Source organism: Dromiciops gliroides, chromosome 3 (genome assembly GCF_019393635.1).
Source record: "Dromiciops gliroides isolate mDroGli1 chromosome 3, mDroGli1.pri, whole genome shotgun sequence".
In the NCBI taxonomy this organism is placed as follows: Eukaryota; Metazoa; Chordata; class Mammalia; order Microbiotheria; family Microbiotheriidae; genus Dromiciops; species Dromiciops gliroides.
Window position 1 is genome coordinate 243,856,956 of NC_057863.1, and position 21,166 is coordinate 243,878,121.

Genomic DNA, 21,166 nt, shown 5'->3' on the forward strand with positions numbered 1-21,166 from the left:
GGAGACTCAGATTTGAATTCCATATTCAACAATTTCAGCTGTGGGCAATAGGCGATTTCAGCACGGGCAAGTCATTTAACCCCTTTGAAGATCAGTTTCCTTATTTGTAAAATATAGCTAAAAAATACTTGTACCTACTTCAGAGGGTGATTGTGACACTCAAGTGAGATAATGCATATAAAGTGCTTTGCAAACTTCAAAGTACCATACAGATTTATGATGTTTAACAAATATATGGATACATATGTAAGAACATGTATGCACATATAGAGATTTCCCACACACACAGTTTACAAAGTAGATTTGTCACAACTCCCCTGTGAAATAAGTAGTAGTAGGTATTGTACAGTCTAGCTTATGATGAGATGAGAAAACAGGTTAAAAGGCTTTATGTGATTTGCCTGTGGTCACACAGAGAATAGAAGGCAGAACAAAGAAGATTCCTCTCATCTGTCTTCTGGCCTATATTTGCTGCCCAGGCAGTCGCCATATGTTCAATGGAATAGGATAAACACAAGAAGGGGGAATAGAAAAGTGGCTTAAGAAATGTGAACCCTGATTTAACAAACATCTGGCATAGGTGTAAACCACACAGAAAGGCCAGCAATAGACCAGTTTTACATAAGTAATAAGAAGTGGGTCATCTCTTTGAACTAAGGCAAATCATGAGGCAAGGCAGTAATAAACAGTGATAAGCTCTGTAAACAGTGCCATACCTAAAGCTGACTTTCATGTGGTCACATTGTGGACAAAAATGCTGGTTGTGGCTTTGCTTTTTTTTTAGGCACTCCTACCCACTCAGATATCAACCATGGGCCACATCTTTACATCAGAAGGGCAATAGTATGCACATGTGGTAGATGTAAATATTCTTACCAATACATTTTTTGGGGGTGGGGCAATGGGGGTTAAGTGACTTGCCCAGTCACACAGCTAGTAAGTGTCAGGTGTCTGAGGCTGGATTTGAACTCAGGTCCTCCTGAATCCAGCACCAGTGCTTTATCCACTGTGCCACCTAACTACCCCAATGCAAATATTCTTTAAGCTAATCCATGGCAACAACATAATGACCTTGAAATAATTTTTACCTCCGGAATCCATAAGGCGCAGCTGACATGAGCCCATTTGGTGCCAGTTCTGGTAGCCTTCATGGCTCCACCTCTCTTAGGACACAAAAGACACTGAGGATGAATGCCCAGAACACAGGTTCGACATAACCAGCTTCCTTCTGGAACTTTGAGAATGCCGTAACATGCCTTGGAATATAAAGGTGGGGGGGGGGGGGATCCTGTTAATGTTCTCACAGATAATGAAAGAAGAGACAAAACGTTTACATCATATACACCAATAGCAAAACACATTTTGGGGGGAAAGAGACAACTAACAACAAAGTAAGCTCATAGAGAATTTAGTTTAAAAACAACAACAACCAACCAATCTTGGAAACTAGAGTTAGCACACATTTTGCTTGATCTGCAGTGGGATACAATGAGAACTGATTTTCAGAATGACTTTCAGGATTTGTAAGGTTTCTAAGTCACTGCAGAAAGAAAGGATCAGCTACATAGTCACTGTGTATATTCACTAAGGCATATATGCATTTTAGATAGGTCTATAACAGCATTAAAATAAAGATTTGTTTAGTTGATCCTCAGATAAAGGGATTCTGATTAAATGAGGTTTTGCTATACCATAGTACTCCTTTAAAACAACTCTAAAATCTCTGTGACCCCAAATTTAACCAATCTTCTAACCAATTAACTCCTAATTCCTCCATCAAGAAGGGTTTGAGAAATGGCAGTACCTATAGTCAATGTAGAATATATACATATATACATACACAAATACTATAAGGATACACACAATATTGCTTATGTATGTACATGCGCACATATATACACATACATATAATTCATATATATATATATATATATATGTGTGTATATATTGAAAACCACGCTGTCTTTATTTGTATGTATGCAGGTATATAGGTATGCTTATACACATATGTGCATGCGTGTTTTATATAGACACATGTATCCACATGCATAAACATGTGTGTATATATCTATGTGTATACCTATGCTTGTCTATATGGAGTATATGTATACACACATATATACCTATATACATACAAACAGATATATGGTTGTATATATGAATGTATATGCATATATATACATATGTACACACATAATATATATTTTCTCTTCCTTCCTTCCTTTTATCTATCTATCTATCTATCTATCTATCTATCTATCTATCTATCTATCTATCTATCTATCTATCTATCTATCTATCTATCTATCTCCCAAAAGGCAATTTTAGACCAGTAGGGAGAAGAGGCAGCAATTCAGATTTGGGAGCCATAGAGATCAATTCTAGATCTACTTATTTGGGAGCTACTTTGTCTTTAGGCTCACATGACAAATAGATTGAATAGAGAAGGAAGTAGAGTGCAGAAAGGAGCTGACTGAAAAGTTATTCATGTACATATTTTGTAAAAATTTCGCCTCTGTAGAAAGGCTACTCTTGAGTATTTAAAAATTTGTTTGGGGCAGCTAGATGGCACAGTAGATAAAGTACCAGTCCTGGATTCAGGAGGACCTGAGTTCAAATCCAGCCTCAGACACTTGACACTAGCTGTGTGATCCTGGGCAAATTACTTAACCCCAACTGCCTCACCAAATGTGTGTGTGTGTGTATGTATGTATGTATGTGTGTGTGTATATATATATATACACACATACATACACACACATATCTACTTGATGAAGAAAAATGCATGCTATTTTTTTCCTCTCTCAAATCTGGGGAAGATGAGAAATTTTTAGATCACAATATCATAAAATTATATATACAAGCGTTTATAGATGTGTACATTTCCTCAAAAAAATTATTTAAAAAAAAAACTAGAGGACCAAACTCATAGGTTGTATCTAAACCAATGCATCTGGCTCTCAATGAACTCTTCTGCAAAAACAGGCTAATACCAAATCACTCTTAACATGCTAAATAAATGTTTAGGACCTACATTAAGAAACTGAATCTGGGGCACCTAGGTGGCACACTGGATAGAGCACCGGCCCTGGAGTCAGGAGTACCTGAATTCAAATCCGGCCTCAGACATTTAACACTTACTAGCTGTGTGACCTTGGGCAAGTCACTTAACCCCAACTGCCTCACTTAAAAAAAAAAAGAAACAATCTATAGCACTTGAAAAATACTTTGCATAAAACACTTTAAAAAGAACTAATAATGTTCCTGTCACAATTTAAATGTAATGCAGCATTAATACAATCCATTTTAAAAATTAATTAAATCCACCATCTTCATGTATTTTAGCAGAAAAAAAACTTAGGGTCAATAGACCTAGCTTTAAGTCTCTACTCCAGTATTATTCACTATGTATCTATGGGTAAGTCACTTAACTTCTCTGGGCTTTTACTTTCCTCATTTGGGAAATAGATAAAACAACACTTGCCCTATTTCAGTGTTTTTGAAAGGAAAGCACTTAGCAAACCTCCAAGTACCACAGGTCAGTTATTTTTGTTATATAAAATACCATTCCAATCCATAACTAGAGTAGTGACTCTGAGGATAATGGCTCAAAAGTGAACATCATAATGAAAATACATTAAAGAAGAAAGATATATGCATAAATGCATGTTTACACACATATATTTTTTCAAAATCTCAGCTATTCACAATTTTGTTTAAAAAACATTACTGAAAAAAATTTAAAAAATAAAAAAGTTACTGGATATGAAAAATAAACCATATAATTCTTTAGTCAACAGAGGGCAGTCTAGCTTAAGTATTTTTTTAAAAGTCACTGCACTGTAAGACACAGTAAAATGGTTAGCTTATACTTAAATCCAGTAAAAACTGATTTTTAATTGAAGCTTTATGTGTCACATATTTTTACAGCTTGAACACATTTTCCAGTTCTCATTATTTAGCATCTAGCTAACTTGGTATCACCTAGGCAGCTAGATGGCACAGTGGATAGACAGAGTATTGGATCAGGAGCTCTAAAGAACCAAGTTCAATTCCAGTCTCAGCCACTTTACTAACTGTGTGACCCTGGACAAATCACTCAATTGCCACCTGCCTCAGTTTCCTCATCTGTATAATATATGAGGCTAATAACAGCACTTCTCTTTCAGGGTTGTTGTCTGGATAAAATTAGATAATGTTTGTAAAGCACTTTGAAAAGTCTAAAGTGGTATGTAAATCCTCTAATTATTACTACCATCATCATTTCTCACCATTATTGGAAAGAGATATTATCTGCTAAAATTCTGGATAAGCAACTGATTCCATAAATAAGAAAATATATAAATTCATTACTTTCTATTTAACTTTGGTATCCACTCCAGTTTAAAATGTCCTGCCAGAGCTCAAACTAGAAAAAGGTAAAGTATATCACTGCTTATCAAGGAGTGGGCTTTAAAAATTCTTTTTTTACAAATATCACATATGTTTGCTGCCAGAAAATTCTTGGCACATGTGTATTCATTTTTTGATGTCATATATGTTCCAGGGAAGGCTTAAAACCTCAGGTGGATGGGAACACAGCTTGCCCGGGGCATACAAATGCCCTGTCCCAGCTTTGTCAATTAAGTAAAGGCTGTGGCCTGGTTGGAGATACACTAATACAATGTTTCCCTCAAGTCCATTCTCTTTAGACCCATTAAAACAATCTACTAGGGGGCAGCTAGGTGGCACAGTGGATAAAGCACTGGCCCTGGATTCAGAAGGACCTGAGTTCAAATACAGCCTCAGACACTTGACACTAGCTGTGTGACCCTGGGCAAGTCACTTAACACTCATTGCCCTGCAAAAAATGAAAAATTTAAATTTAAATTTAAAAAGTAATTAAAAAACCCAATCTGCTAAAAGAGAAGACAATTAGACTGAGAATTACCACTTTTTACTACTATGCAATATAAAATGTATCTGGCATAATTAGGAAAATAAGTTGAAGTTCATTATGAAATAGTTAATTATAAGAAAACAAAATCGATCAACAAATATTTACTTAGTACATACTCTATGTACAGTACTGAGTTAGATAATGGTGAATGCAAAAGTCTCAGTGAGGTCCCCCTATCATAAAAAATTGATTACCTAGCTAATTAGGTAGGACATGCATACAGAAAGGAAACTTAAAAATAAAATACAGTATATGAAAAGTGCCAAATAAGTTGTGAAGATAAGTGTTGTAAGAGGTCTGAGAAGGGGAGAGATCACCATGGCTTGGAGCGATCCCAGAAGACTTCATGGAGAAGGGAGTATTTGAGCTGGGACTTGAAAAGTAGGTAGAATTTCTATGGTTAGAGAAGAAAGGAGAAGGTGTTTCAGATAGGATGAATTGTGAAATCAAAGGCACAGAGCTGGAAAAAAATGCCCGCTGTATTTGGGATACAGTGAGATTCAGGCAGTGGAGCATAGAAAAAAGAAGGGAGAGGATTTGCAGTTCAAGGACCTAGGTGCTCTTCCCCCTATACATTAAGCAAGTCACATAAGCCTCTCTAGGCCTCAGTCTCTTCATCTGTAAAATGAAGAGGTTGGACTAAATGGGCCTCTGAGATCTGTTCCAGTTCTAAATCTAGTATCCTTTGAGCAAACACATTTTGTTATTAAAGTAGAGGATTTGGATGAGGGAGAAATAGGAGATAAGGCAAGGAAGAGATGCAGAAACATCAGGCTAGGAGTTCCAAACCTTGAGATCCAAACTTGGATCTGTCAACTCACTACAATCTTGGGTGGGTGATTTCACCCTAAGCTTTAATTTCCTCATATATGAAAAGTGGATATAATAATTAATTATTAATTAATAAATAATTATGATTATCTTCAGTCTGTTTCACAGGGCTGTTGTCATCTAAAGAGATAATATAAACTATAAAGTGTTAAACAAATGAAAGAAATCAATGAAGGTAAGTAGGGGCCAGTTCAGAAGGCCTCAAATACCAGGCTAAGGATATTAGTCTTTTTATAGTAGGTGATAGGGAGAGAGGGCTGAAGCTATTTAGATATTTGATCAAGGGAATGAAGGACAAATAGTAGTTTTGAAAGTATGAGATTAGTGATAATATGCAGGATAGATGAAGAGAAGAAAATGCACATAAAGGAAGATTAGTAGACTCTTTCAATAGTCAAAGCACGTAGTGAGGTGATAAGGACCCTAACTTAACCACCAAAGATAAAAAATCACCCAGGCAATCTCAAAAAGCTTTATTTCTAGAAGATGCAAGAATTACTTTCTTCACATTCTTCCCTTTCACCCTGATATGAAGGTCCCAGAAATCCATCTTGAATAGCAATGTCTTGAATTCAGAAAACTCTCAACAATGTGTAGTTGTGAATCATTGGTCTCACTAACCTGATGAACACAGATGTCACACTTATCACAGAACACCATATCATTCCCTTCTTCACTGTCGGGAGAACGGCACACATCACAGATGACATCTTCATCATACTCTATGCCCAACCCTTCTTCTGTTTCAATAGCATGGTTCATATTTTCATGGCATTGTCGCTCCAAGACTTCTACTGTCTTTTCCATAGTGTTTTCATCAACTGTCCCACACCCTGCACGGAGATACAATCAGCCAATCAAACAGCAGGCATGGGAGTGCCTACTATGTGCCTGGCGCTGAGTATGTGGGAAAAGGTATAATGAGTTCTTTTAAAGAATATTTCAGCGGTAAAAAAAAGAATATTTCAAGAAAGCTTTTGTTAGGGTTCTTTAATATGAACACACACACACACAGGCACTCTCTGTGGAAGTTATTGGTTGGCTCTAAGAAAACAGGACTTCAGGAAAAAACAAAGTTGCAGAAAGGCAGTTAGTTCAATAGTAACAATGATATAAGGGAGGATACAATACAGGGTAACCAAAATTCTGAATATAAGAGTTTAAAGTTGGTCTTTACAGAGACCTTGGACTATAACAGGGACACTCAGATACATTATCAATCTCAGCTATATGACTTTAAGTAAGTCTTTTACACTCTTGAGGGACTCAGTTTCTTCACATAAAATGGGAAGGTTGAACTAGATAACTTCTAATGTCTCATATTCTGGGATTTTCTCATCAGAAGCACTCATCTGTTTTGTGAATTGGGGCTTCTGTCACATTGCTTTTTAGAGCTATACAAGAAAGACAAAGCAATCAAAAACCTAATCAGCAAGAATTTATTAAGTACTTATACAAGGCACCATAGGACGCACTGAAATGCTAGGTGCTAAGGATACAAGTATGAAGAATGAAACAAAAATGAAGCCAAAATGACATTCCATCTAACTATTATAATAAATTACAAGATGAAATGTAGGAGTTTTGAGAAGGATTAAATGGCCTTAAAAAGCCTGAGGTAGAATTTTTCTGCAGACCCGGGATCCTTTTAAAGGGATATCACCTACCTGGTTGACCACAGGCCTAACTGAAATACACCTCAAACAGCATGGAGGCATAGTATATGAATTTATAATCCTGTCATCAAACTTTATCCAAAATCAAAACAGAATTAAAAGGAACTAGAACCAGCAAAACCATGCAAGGTCAGTCTGAAATTTCCAGGTGAGAAGGATACAGTTGATAAAATGTCCCTCCAACGTTGGTATTCCTTCTCCACTTTCCACAATAAATTCTTATTAAACTTGAAGATTCCCAAGATACCTTCAATGATCTTTTGTGAAGCTCTCTAACTTGAATATTCAGAGAAGAAACAATTTTGGGGGCGCAGGGCAATGAGGGTTAAGTGACTTGCCCAGGGTCACACAGCTAGTGTCAAGTGTCTGAGGCCAGATTTGAACTCAGGTCCTCCTGAATCAAGAGCCGGTGCTTTATCCACTGCGCCACCTAGCTGCCCCCCCCCCCCCCCCGGCCAAACAATTTTTTCCCCCCAACACCAAAGATAGAGGTGGAGATGGCTGGGTGGGGGGAGGGGAAGAGAAAGAAAGAAAAAAAGAGAGACAGACTGAGAAACACACAGAGACAGACAATATAGTACAAATAATATTTCAAATACATATCTATCATGGAAATGTATGGAATGATAATCATAGCTACATATTTTGAAGTTTGAAAATATATATAAAAAAGTGCAGTGTTGGCTCATCTTGCTGCTGCTTTTTTTTTTTTTTTTTTTTTTTTTTGCAGGTGAAAGGTGATTTTGAGAGGGTTGGTTTCTGGTTTGGAGAGGAGCTCAGGGCACTTATTTGCTCTCCCACAGGCTTCCATGCACTCTCTCTGTGCAGACTTGTGAGCAGACACACATTCTCTCCCTCTACCTTTTTTCCCCTCCTTTATCTCTCCCTTCCTTTCTCCTGTGTTTTCTTTTTCTCCTTCTCCCTGTCTCTTTCTTTCCACTTTTCCTCTTTTCTAAGGGTTGGAAGATTCAGAGAGTCTCTTGCATTTTTTTGTGTATCCAGGAGCCCAGCAAGGACGATCTAAGAGAATCTAGGGAAAGCTCACTTTATTACTCACTTTATTACCTTACCAGGGTATTTGTACTAAAAATTGCGGTTTCCATTCCTGCCTTGAGTATTCTATCTGTATGTGTATGTCTTCTTCCTCTTGTGAACTTTAGCTCTGTACAGCTCCCTTTCTGTATGTTTTGACTGCCTGACTTCATGTTGTAAGTTGTTAATGTTAAGTCCTCATTTAACTAGTATCTGATTGACTCAATTCCTATTTTGATAGAAAACTGTATCCCCAATATGACACACCTATATTTCAATCCTGTGTACTTGAAAACACTCTTGTTTTCAAAGCCGATCTTATGAGAATATGAGTTTCTGGTTATAAGAGACTAAGGGTCCCTATTGCTAAAGCAAAAATTTCCCAAGGCCTTAAGGCTCTTAGAATATTTGTAAAAGAAGCACATGTTCATGAGAGGAAAATGTTGTAGAGAATGCCCTTGGAGACATTAAAATAAAAGGAGTAATGCCAGGGGAGGGAGCAAGAAGAGGAAATAAATGGCTGGTTAGGTTACAAAAAACCAAGAATCCAGTGACATTCTGGAAGGGAGATGGAAATAAGGACTAGATCTTTCCTCTCCAATAATTCCCTAACCTATAGTAAAAGATCTACCTAGAAAAAGATGATAATTCTCAGATGAATTTGGACATAATTTCTCAGGAAAAAAAAAATCTATTGTCCACAGCTGGAAAAGATTCAATCGACCATCCTGAGGAAGATAGCAATGGAAAAGTATACAGCCCCTTAGTACAATCCAGGGAAGAGAAAGGGTAATTGATTAGAACTGGAGCCTGTGGGGTTGGGAGATGGCAGGATGAAGAGCCAAATCCCCAAAGCCCTAGAGACTGAAGGAACAGAGCAACCTTAGATATTGAACTAAAAGTTTTTAAAAGGTTCTTTTCCCCTCTTCTCTTTTCTTTTGTATTCCAGACATAGTGGAAACAACTAACTTGACATCCATTTGTGGTAAATGGGACTTAAATCAGGGAACTATTTGTCAAAGCTTAAACTTCTCTTTGGCATATTGAACTACTCCAGTGAAGAGCAAATATTCAAAATGGACAGCAGGGGGCACTCACCATATTTTCAGGGATTGGCTGAAGGACATAGCAAGGAATCTGGCTTTTAGTCTTCTGCTTAGTTACAATGTATTAAGTATATAACTTGAGGAGGGCAACAAACAACTGCTTGACGCACCAATTAAGAAGTTTACATTAGCAGAGTACGGTGGAAAGACCACTCGACTAGGAAGGAGAGAGAGCAGGAGTCAGGAAATATGGGTTGAACCAGATCAGTCACTATTTATCTGCATAACCAAAGACAAGTCATTTTACCTCTATGGACCCCATTTTCTTGATATGCAAAATAAAGGAACTGGACTAGATGATCTTAAAGGTCTTTCAGGCAGAAAAATTACAGTCTAGGCTTCAACCATTCTGGTTCCTCTCTGAAGCCATTATTTCCCTATGGTCCCCTGTCGCCCTTGAAAGTATATCATTGAAATTTATAATCTGGCACATTTTAGTAACCAGAGCAATAAAATAATTAAAATCATGTAAATCTTTAGGGCAGGAATAAGCACGGACTTTTGAAAATTTTTCTCAATGAGCATAATTTAAGGAAATACAATGAAAAGATTGGGGGAGAAAGTATCTGCCTATACCACTATACTCCCCTCCACCCCACATATGAGGACTACACAATTTTAAACATTATTCTGATATAGAGGTTTTCAAACTCCAATATTTTAAAATAGAATACTATTTATAACAAGTTAAATTTTATACATTAACAAGTAATCAGAAGAACTTGCAAAGTCATTAGCTGATTCTTCCCTGCCCCAAACCATTCCTAAGTCAAATTTTTTTATTTCATCTGTGTAGGGAATTCCCAGGGAAGAAACACAAAACACCCTCTACCAATGTGGATCCGCTATCAGCAACTATTTCCAAATTTCTAGAGATGACTGGAGCGCCGAGAGCCTCAGTGACTTGGTCAGAATCTCAGAGTTCAGTAGGTGTCAGGTAGCAGTTGAAACCAGGATTTCCTGGTTCTGAGGTCAGTTTCCTATCCTCCCCATGCTGCTTCTCCTTAAAGATTAACTTTTGAGCCAAATATGCTAAAGATAAAAAAAACCTAGCATATTTATAAAACTCTAAGTGCCAATAATGATACTAGTTTTTCTTTGTATTCCCCATTTGCTCCTCATTTTCTTCCTAAACACCTTCTTTGTTTGTTCTTATCCTAACACACTAATCCAGCTGTTAAGTTTCACACTGCAGATGTTTTTTGAAGACTACACATTTTTTTTCTTTGCTAGCAAAGCTAATGAGCATGTGGGAGTATATGTGTATTTACTCTAGCACATTCTAAACTTAGGGCTCAGTCTCAAACAACAAGAACAAGAAGATCTAAAACAATTTGACTTCAGTATGATACTTGGCATATAGTAGAAGACATTCCAAGAAACTTCAAAATTCCACATAAGCCATCTTTTTATTTTCAGACCACTTATAAGAGCCCCCTCCCCTCCAAAAGCTGCTGCCTCTGAAGCAGAAATTGAGGAGGCTTTATTTACATTTTGGTTTTTGTATGTAAAGGATGCATTAAAAAAACTTTTTGTATATAATTACCTAAAATCCTGGATTTCCAATTTTGAGACTAAATTACATAGCAAAGCTCAAATTAGTCTTTTTTTTTGCATTTATGACATTTTTCTGAGGCAGTCAGACATAGCACATATCTCTAGAGTGCTGGGCTTGGGGTTAGGAAGATCTGGATCCAAATTCTACCTCCGACTAGCTTGTGTGATCCTGGGCAAGTTATTGAACCTCTCTGTGACTGAGGCAACTCCCTAGGAATCATCTTTTAAGTCTTTGATGGATTTTGATCTACAATGGTGAAGGGATCTCTTCTGAATTCCTATAACTCTTCAGCATCCTGTAACCCCAATATGATACTATTAACTAGAGAGTGGGACTTTGTATGAGGGTTATTCTATCTCACACCCTGCCTATTAGGTATCCATTTCAATTACTAAAGTATGAAAAGGGACCTCATTATAAAGTGATGAAATCATGCCAAGGCTAGAATTACAGTGAAATTATCAATAAAGAATGAAATTTTCAAAAAAGAGACTGTGAGTAGGCATAGAGCTATCTTGGGAGCTGAGAAGACTTGGATTCATATCTCATCTTTGACAGCTACTGGCTATGTGACCCTGAATAAATTACTTAACCTCTCAAAATTAAGTTGTAGAGAATGTGTTGACCAGGATTGACAAAGGGAATCTTCTCCCCAGGGAGTTCCCTATGTCAGTGAAATCATAGGTCCAGTCCCCATCCCTTCTAATAAATACCACCTCTACAAATACGATTTCCTTCTCATATCATGATTTTTCCTTTTCACGCCAGCCTATAAAATGTTATATCTAAATGCCTATCTCAAATTCATCCTAGGACCTTCTCCACCCACAGGAAGACATGGCTAGGATACAGGCTGACTTACTTCTTTTACACTCCCCAAATTAAAATCTATTATCACCTGATAGTTCACCGTTGATGTTATTTGAATTTCTGAGCTTTAAAAATAAATGCATAATTACTGATGCATTTGAAAAGATAACTGTGTTAGGCACTTAACCTTTTCATTCAGACAGAAAGAGTCCTATCACCTTTAAAAAGTCATCAGTCTTTACTTCACAAACATACACAGATAACTACACTCCTGCTCCCTATACCTTATTAGGAGGAAAGACAACCACACCTTTAGGGACATTCCAATAACTTCCAGATGCTGTCTAAAAAGGGGGGGGGGTCAAATATAGCTGCCTAAACAGTGGAAGTGACATGGGCATGCTGAGGTTAATACCATTAGACAAGTTCTAATCATTCTTTTTGGAATTGACTTATGTGCATTTAAATCCCATTCTACATCCTTGACCCACACCATGGTGTACACTTATTTTAAAAATTAAAATGAATTCACGGTTATATTTTCAGATTGGAAACGTTAAGTAATATTTTCATGATCTCCTTGAAATAATTTATAAAGCACTTTGGATTATAGAGTACTGGAAGATATCTTAGAAGCAATCTAGTCCATGGAAACTAAATCCCAGAGAGGTTAACTGATTTGTCCCAAGCCATATAGTGAGGGATAGGAGGAGGGTGAAGATTACTGATAGTATTATAAAACTAAGGCTGATAATCTCTGATTTAGCCATTTTACCGGTGTCCTCTACCATAACGTTGAGTTTAGGGAGCTAATTAAGTATTTGAGTAAATGCTCTGCATTTAGGCAGGAAGCCGAAACAATCCCTTCAAATAAAGGGACCTCCAGCTTAACTGCTACTCAGAGAGTCTTTCCCTTTGGCAGTCTTTCTCTCTTGATTTATACAACCCACATTACAAATAGGAAGATGAAAGTCAGTGTAGGGTTTCAAAGCCAAAACAAAAACTTTGGTTATATTATAGGGCTAATGACTCCAAATAAAATGCATCTACCCATTTCTTTGAGCTCCTCATTGAGTTCTTGAAGCCAGAAAATGTCCGTGTCATCCAAGTCATAACGGCACGCTGACTCTGCCAGCTCGAGGATATTGATGTAGCCTGGTTCTGTGGGCTCCTGGCTGGAGCAATGGATGTACTTCCTGGGCCGAATATACAGTACTTCTTTCACCTTCTCTGAGACCACCCTAAACATGATGAACAGAATGGAATTAATGAGATTTAGCAAATAAAAGATTACATGTACTGATTGGTGATAACCCTAACAAAATATGTATCAGAGGCTGTCAAAAGGTTCTATAGCAGAGTCAGGGACCCCCTGGTACACATGCAGCAAGGGGTTCATTCTACCTTGCCAAGAATAGGTAGTATTCCATTAGAAAGTAATTTGTTGTAGAAATTCCCATTATTCTGCTACTCATGTAGGATAAAAGTTACCATGGCCATGTGAAAGGAATCATTATATTATACCCCACACTTTTACAAAGCTGCTCTGACTCAAGAGCCATGCCTGTAGGAGGGAAAGATGTCTTGGAAAAGGGCAACTTGGAAGTGGATGATAATTTGGGGGGGGGCAGGGCAACGAAGGTTAACTGACTTGCTCAGGGTCATATAGCTAGTAAATGTCAAGTGTCTGAGGTCAAATTTGAACTCAGGTCCTCCTGAATTCAGGGCCAGTGCTCTATCCACTACACCACCTAGCTGCCTCATGGATGATAATTTCTTTCTTTTTTTTTTTTTAGTGAGGCAATTGGGGTTAAGTAACTTGCCCAGGGTCACACAGCTAGTATGTGTTAAGTGTCTGAGGCCGGATTTGAACTCAGGTATTCCTGAATCCAGGGCCGGTGCTTTATCCACTGTGCCACCTAGCCGCCCCATGATAATTTCTTAATGGAGAAACCAAACCCCTCTGGTGAAGTGTTTAAGCCAATTTGATCAAGAACAATAGAAGTGATATCATACAACTATACTCTGCCCCAATAAGATTATATCTGTAATAGGTAATATGTTCACTTTTAAACATATTTTAGAAAGGACACTGAGAAACTGGAGTCTATCTAGGACCATGAGGGACTTTATTCCATCAAGGACCAGTTGAAACAGCTGAAGCTTTTTTTTTTTCAGGCAAAGCACAGTACTCTGCACATGTTAAGTGTTCAATAAATGCTTCTTGAGTGACTGAATGTTTGGTTTACAGACTAAGTACAGTTAAGGGGACCAGAGAGGTGCCTTTAAATACATTAAAGTACTGTCATATGGAAGAGGGATTAGGCTTGTTTTGCTATCTCCACAAAGGTGTTTGAAAGGTGGAAGCTACAGAGAGAAAGATCAAAAGAAGGAAAAAGTTCCTAACAAAGATAGCTGTCCAAAATAAAAGGGGCTGTTTTGGGAAGTGGTAGTGATTTACTCATTACTGCAGGTTTTCATGTGGATGTTAGATAATCACAGGAATGTTGATTTAGATCTAGAAGAAGCTTTATCTCTCATCTCATCCAACTCCTTCATTTTACAGATGTGAAAAGTGAAGCTCAGAAAGTAACTTCCTCAAGATCACAAGGGTAGTAAACGACAGAACTGGGATTTCAACCCAGGTCCTCAGACTTCAAATCTAGGGAGGGATCTTTCTGTTTCTTGGAAATGTTGAAAAAGTAATTCTTATTTAGGTATGGGTTGAACTAGAGGACTATGAGGTCCCTTTCAACTATATATTTTATTATCCAGTTTATGACACTTAACTAGGCAATGGAGAGAATGTGGACAAATAATTTCACACCTCTGAGCCTCAGTTTCTCCTTCTGTAAAACTGAGATTATACTTATGTTATCTATTTCACAGTTATTGTGAAGTGCTTTGTAAACTCTAAAGCAATACAGAGATAATAATTATTAGTCTTATGGATATTAGGAACCACTCTCTTTTTTTCATTACAAGAGATTTCCAACATTCAGATTGAGACTTGTAGCCAGCTCCTGCTCTCCATAAATGATCAGAAACAGTTTGATACCCAGGGCTAGGAGTTCTTTATGAGACTAAATTTTATACCAAAGTATTCCACAATTTTCCCTCTATGAGATTCCTATATAAAACAAGGCTTTCCTCTCACTTATTCCAACTCCTAATAGCCAGAGCAAAGGCAACTGAGGTGAAGTGGTTAAGAAGGCGGGGGAAAAGCCTGTTGGAATTAAGTTTACTGATGCCACTGACTCACTTTCCAGACACCAGAACATGTTACTACCAAAGGATGTGGAATCTTCTTCACAAGTAATTTTTAAAAATAGGATAAAATAACCCACAGATATGTATTCCCTACCCGCACCCACCCCCCCAGATACATTTCTTACTGACTGCCTACTTTCCCCATTTCTCAATAGCATTTTAAGCAGTGAGGAGAAACAAGCAGTCATCCAGCCTGGCATTCTCTCATTGTGAAATACTACAGTTTTGAAGCAAAGGAATGTGGATGTCTGGGGCAGTTTAGGTGGTAAAGTGGATAGAGCACTGGGCTGGGAATCAGGAAGACTAATCTCAAGAGTTCAAATCTGGCCTTAGGCCCTTACTAGCTGTGTGATCCTGGGCAAGTCACTTCACCCTGTTTGCCTCAGTTTCCTCATCTGTAAAATGAGCTGGAGAAGAAAATGGCAAACCACTCCACTATCTTTGCCAAGAAAACCTTGAATGGGGTCACAAAGAGTTGGACACAATTGAAAAATGATTCAACCATGACTACTGGCCTACAATTATGAGATCTTTTCTCACAGCTGGTATAAAGTTAAACTTAAAGCAGCCCATTCCAAACATCAATTCTGTGTGACAAGACCAACAGATGTGAAGACAGTAGACTTTGGTTCAAGACCTCAGTTTTGCTACTGGCTCTCTTAGCCAAGTCATCTTTAAGAATGGGCTTATTTATCTTTTTTTTTTTTGGTGAGGCAGTTGGGGTTAAGTGACTTGCTCAGGGTCACACAGCTAGTAAGTGTCAAGTGTCTGAGGCCAGATTTGAACTTAGGTCCTCCTGAATCCAGGCTGGTGCTTTATCCACTGAGCCACCTAGCTGCCCCTGTGACTCAGATTCTTATAAGCTGCTATGTAAGCTTGTGTATAAACTTTTTTGCTATGCAAATCTGTCTTAGTCTCATTTTCCTCATCTATCAAATAGAGATGATAATACCACCTACCTCACAAGGTGATGTGAGGATCAAATGAGATAACACCTATTTGCAAACTTTAAAGCACTATATAAATTCTAACGATTATTAATGATATTTAATAATGTTGTCAATGTCATGTGTATACAATATAAAGACTGACTTACTGAAATGTTACTATTTTCCCCCACTACGGGAGTGCTTTCAATTGAGCAAGTCCTCAAAAAATGAAGGTATCTTGCATTGATATTCTAGGGGTTAGATTGATAAATAGGAAACAAGCCCTAAAAATTTTATCCCTAGTTCCTATATCTTATGAAGAAGCAACCTTTCAAGTAACTTGCTTAGATTTTAATTAGCATTTAGGTCAAAACTAAACAATATGTATTTGCCATATTGACTCCATGTAGGTCACATACTTTTCTATTGTTGGTCTACTTCCAACTGGAAACAAAAAACAATAACTTTACTTCTATAAGAACCTTAGTATAGTGGCAATTGAAAATTTAACACAAAGTCAGAAAGCAATAACCCAAACGTACAATTTAACATTGCTTAGACATGTATAACCCATAGACATATATAACCCATATCAGATTGCTTGTAATCTTGGGAAGGAAGAGGGATGAGAGGGAGGGAGAAAAATTGGGAACTCAAAATCTTTCAAAAAATGAATGCTGAAAATCATCTTTACATGTAATTGGGGGAAAATATTAGTTAGTTCAAAGTCACAAGAGGGAGTGCCATCTTTAGTGCAGTGTGTTCTTTGCCTGGAAGGCATGAATGTGGTATTTTAAAATATATTTGGATAAATGTATTTTAATATAATTTGTTTCCTTTGCCAAAAAAACCCATAAAATTGACATTGCTTAACAATAAAATCATGCCAAGTTCTGGAAAATAAAACAAATAAATAATTGTAAATGGGTTGTTTTTACCTTTTATTGGTCAACTTACTTTCTAAATGTTGATATCAACGAGAGTCAAAATAAAATCTCTAAAGTAGGCAGTAATGTTATCTAAGCTGGTTTCTTAATTAAGCACAAAATGTTGTGGATAGAATACAAGAGGCACTCAAAAAATATTGAAAGAAAGAGTACAACAGAGGCACCATAATCTTCTTTTCTGTACCCACTAAGGGAAGCAGAGTAGGGTGGCTTAGTGGTGTGAGAAACATTGTCCCTGCCCTGACAAAGTCTCCAAGCAAAGCAAGGGTTCTTGACCTTTTTTGGTGTGATAGACCCCCTTTACAATCTGTGAAGTTTATTGGCTCCTCAGAATAATGCTGTTGCTGTTTTTTTAAGTAATTAAAGGAACTGCAAAATTCCAGGTAGAGATTAGTTAAAATAAAGATGCAATCCCCGTCCCCCCCAGGCACTCTTCTGGAGACCCTGAAATCTATTCATAGGTCCTTTGGAGCTATGTGGAAACTGATCTATAGCATGAGGATTACTACATAGATAAATAGTTTGAGATAGAGAATATATGATCATAATAAGCAAGAGGGATTACATAAATACATTTATATTACTGAAAAACATATATTAGCCAAAACTTAATTCTTAGGGATTTATTTTTTAAAGTGTTAAGGTGATAGAAGAAAGAAAGTATTATAATCCTATGATTTAAGCTTCTGGTATCTAACTCTATGGATAATTAAGCATGTAAATTATATTATGGGCAATGGAAAAGAGGAATAAATTTTAATATCTTTAAAGTCTTACAAAGTTTCCCTAATATTAAAAGAGCATTTTTACACAATATCCCTGACCCCATTCTTGTGTAGTTATGAGTTTGACTAATATTCCTTTAAGGTAGAAACTCTTTTTTTTTTTTAGTGCATTTGAACTAATTTCTGAGTATTTGTTTTTATTCCAGAGTATGTTCTTTAGTTTACTTTCTTCCCTTCCTCAGACTTATCTTTGTCTTTCATTATGAGAAAATGGGAGCAGGTTTTGGTTCCTACAGAAACAAGAGGTTCTGCTGCTCAAATTTACTTCAGCATTTTGTAAAGAAGCGAGTAATGGGGCCATGAAAAGAAAGATATTTAATGAGAAAGCCTTTGCGTGGACTAAAAAGAAATAGGCACTATTTCCTGAAAATGAAACTAAAACATACCAAACTTCCCTTTAAGTGGAATGTCAATCAGAAAATATTGTAAAACCATTTTATAAACTTGAATCCAGTCTCAACCCAACCAGGACAAGAACCACTGAAACAGGAATACTACTAATAATAACATCAGTAACAATGTGTCGCTATTAGAGCACAAGGAGTCTTTTTTTTTTTACAAGGAGTTTTTTTCTGACATTTTGTAGAACTCCTAAAATATCATACTTGCTATCAATCACCACCCCCTCTACCAGATTTTAATTTCTGTAATATCTTCCCAGTAGAGATGGGACAATCATTGGTAGAAAGCACAATTTAAGAAATGTGCAAACTCAAATTTACATCTTGTCCAGGCTAACTGGGAAAGACCAAAAGAAAACAAAGTAGTTTTCAATTGTTCTTTAGTTTGCACTGTTATCTTTCATTCACTATAATGAACTACTCTAGGCCCTACCTCATTAAAGATTTTTTTCAGGGCAAGATTAAAACAAATTGTATTAATTTAAAATGAAAGTCATCAGGTTTTAAATGCATAATGATCCATGCTTCCTAGAAAGAAGAGAAGAAATAAATTCTTAAAGTGAACATTTCATCATATTGGGTAAAGTAGTTCTCTTGAGCCTAAAGCCCTGAATTACTGATTCTTTCTACTTGGTGATTAATTGAAAGCAAGAAAACTAAAGGAATCACTCTGGTGATGGATGCTACTTTCCTATTTTAAAAAATGGAGTGGACTTTAAATCCATCCTCTTTACAATTTGTTTTTTTTTTTAAACTAAAAGATAGTAGTGACATGCTGTTTATATGAAAAATATCATGCCTGTTTAATAGAGAACCCACATTTTATAGGAAGAGCAAAGTTTTGTTGTTTTTTTAAGAGCAAAGTTTCAAAGGAAAAAATATCTTAAAATGTAGGTTCTTACTTGGAAGGGAAGGGTAATTTTAAAAAAACGCATAATTTAACAAATTGGAAGTTCTTTAAGAGAATAGGATGGGTTGAAGGAAGTGGATTATGTTAATAAAGAGTATTTACAAAAGATGCTGGCAAATAATTGCATTTTACTGGGTCTAATGATATGTAGGAGACATGGGCTGACATAATAGATAGAAGTGTGCTATGTTAGCATCTGTGCACTATCAATATCTACAGGAATCACCAGGGCACTTAAGCATGTTCCTCATGGAGTTGCCAAATAACCATAAATTTCTTAGCATATAAATTCCCTTAGGTGTACTAGCACTTGACATGTTATTATCTAAATTATTTAGAAACCATTCACATATGACATTATAAAAACAACTTAAACAGATCCAATACTTGCCTTCTAGAAGTTTGTAACTTAAGGCATATCACAGAAAGTCAGACCAATATAAAAAGACATATTGCACTGATGGTGGCAAAATGCATGCATATATGTATAAATTCATGTATGCATGTCTTCTGGTCCAAGATTGTTTTGTTGTATAGTAGGAACTAAGCAATTATACATTGTCAGACTGGCATCTAAATATGGACAAGTATCATCTCTCTCTCTTTTTGTGGGGCAATGAGGGTTAAGTGACTTGCTGAGGGTCACACAGCTAGTAAGTGTCAAGTGTCTGAGGCTGGATTTGAACTCAGGTCCTCCTGACTCCAGGGCCAGTGCTTTATTCATTGCGCCACCTAGCTGCCCCCCTTACTTTTAATTCCCTGCAAAATACATGATATATGATTACTACATACTAGAATCTGACATGCAATGGACATGGCAGCTCTAAATAACAACAATACTTCTAATACTGTATTAATATTTGTATGCCACTTTCTCAAATCATTTTCATGTTTCACATTTGATCCTCATAATAATAACCCTGTGAGATAGGCAGGGAAGGTGTCATTATTGTTGTTGCTGTTACTCTTTTACCAATGAAGAAACTGAGATGCAGCAAGATTAAATGATTTCCCGAGCATCACTCTGCTAGTAACTGTCAAAGTCTGGATTCAAACTCAGGTCTTCTGATCCCTACCTAAGTATTCTTTCTATCATTGCCAGGATCAGAGCCTAGGTTTTCTGATTCCCTAATCCAGAGCTCTCTTCATTATACAATGCTACTTCCTGAGGTGTATTGGGTAAGAGGTTTCCAATATGCTTAGGATATCTTCAGGGTGTACCTATCAATATAATAATCTGAGAATCACATTTTCACATTTTTTGGCAGGAGAAGAATCCTTTTTTCCTAAGGTATTCATTCTCCTCTAAAAACCAAAAGCATGCTTTCAAGAGCTTACAATGGGATAGAGTTTAATACCTTTACTTAGGTAAAGACAGAAAACTGGGCATATTAGGTAAGACATTTATACCCATTTACAGACTCAGAGTCTCCCACCTCCCCTTTCTCTCACTCAAGTTATTTATTTACTTATTCTTTCACACACTACCCCTCACCTGACACTCTCATCCATCTATTTGTGCATTTTGCTATGCTTTTCACTTTTCTCTCTTTTTTTTTCTTTCCTGTTCCTGTCTCCACCTACTCTCTCCATCCCTCTCCCCTCTCTATATCTCTTTCTGTCTCTGTCTCTCTCCCTCTCTCCCCTTGGAACATTTATATTTATATTTTGTTCTTTTTGCCCACCTTGCATTTTTTTCCTCTTGCTTATTTCAATCATGGCTGTAGCTAATACATTTTCCTTCTGGCCAGCATCCAGAATTCCTTCCCTTTCCTGACCCCTCAGTTACACTGATGTTTACTCCAAACAAGTATTGTTTTAATTGGAAAGTTGCTTGCACCCTGAGCCTTTCCCTTCCTTGCCAGCCACTTCCTGGCTTTTTAGTTCTCATTCCTAGGCGTGAGTCCAGGTTTCTATTAGGCTCCACACAGATACTACTTCTGTAAAGAACACACACATGCTTTCTTTCCTG

At 37.0% G+C, this 21,166-nt stretch overlaps 1 protein-coding gene across 3 annotated transcripts in view; it reads right to left on the reverse strand.

The window, feature by feature from the left end:
* JADE3 (jade family PHD finger 3) overlaps positions 1-21,166 on the reverse strand; it is a 208,109-nt gene that overhangs the window by 26,238 nt on the left and 160,705 nt on the right. For all 3 annotated transcript variants that reach the window (XM_043997752.1, XM_043997751.1, XM_043997753.1), the window contains 3 exons: positions 13,003-13,193; positions 6,392-6,603; positions 1,089-1,256 (listed from right to left, as the gene is read on the reverse strand). In XM_043997752.1, the coding sequence (XP_043853687.1) occupies positions 1,089-1,256; positions 6,392-6,603; positions 13,003-13,193 (571 nt within the window). The remainder of the gene's footprint in view (positions 1-1,088; positions 1,257-6,391; positions 6,604-13,002; positions 13,194-21,166) is intronic.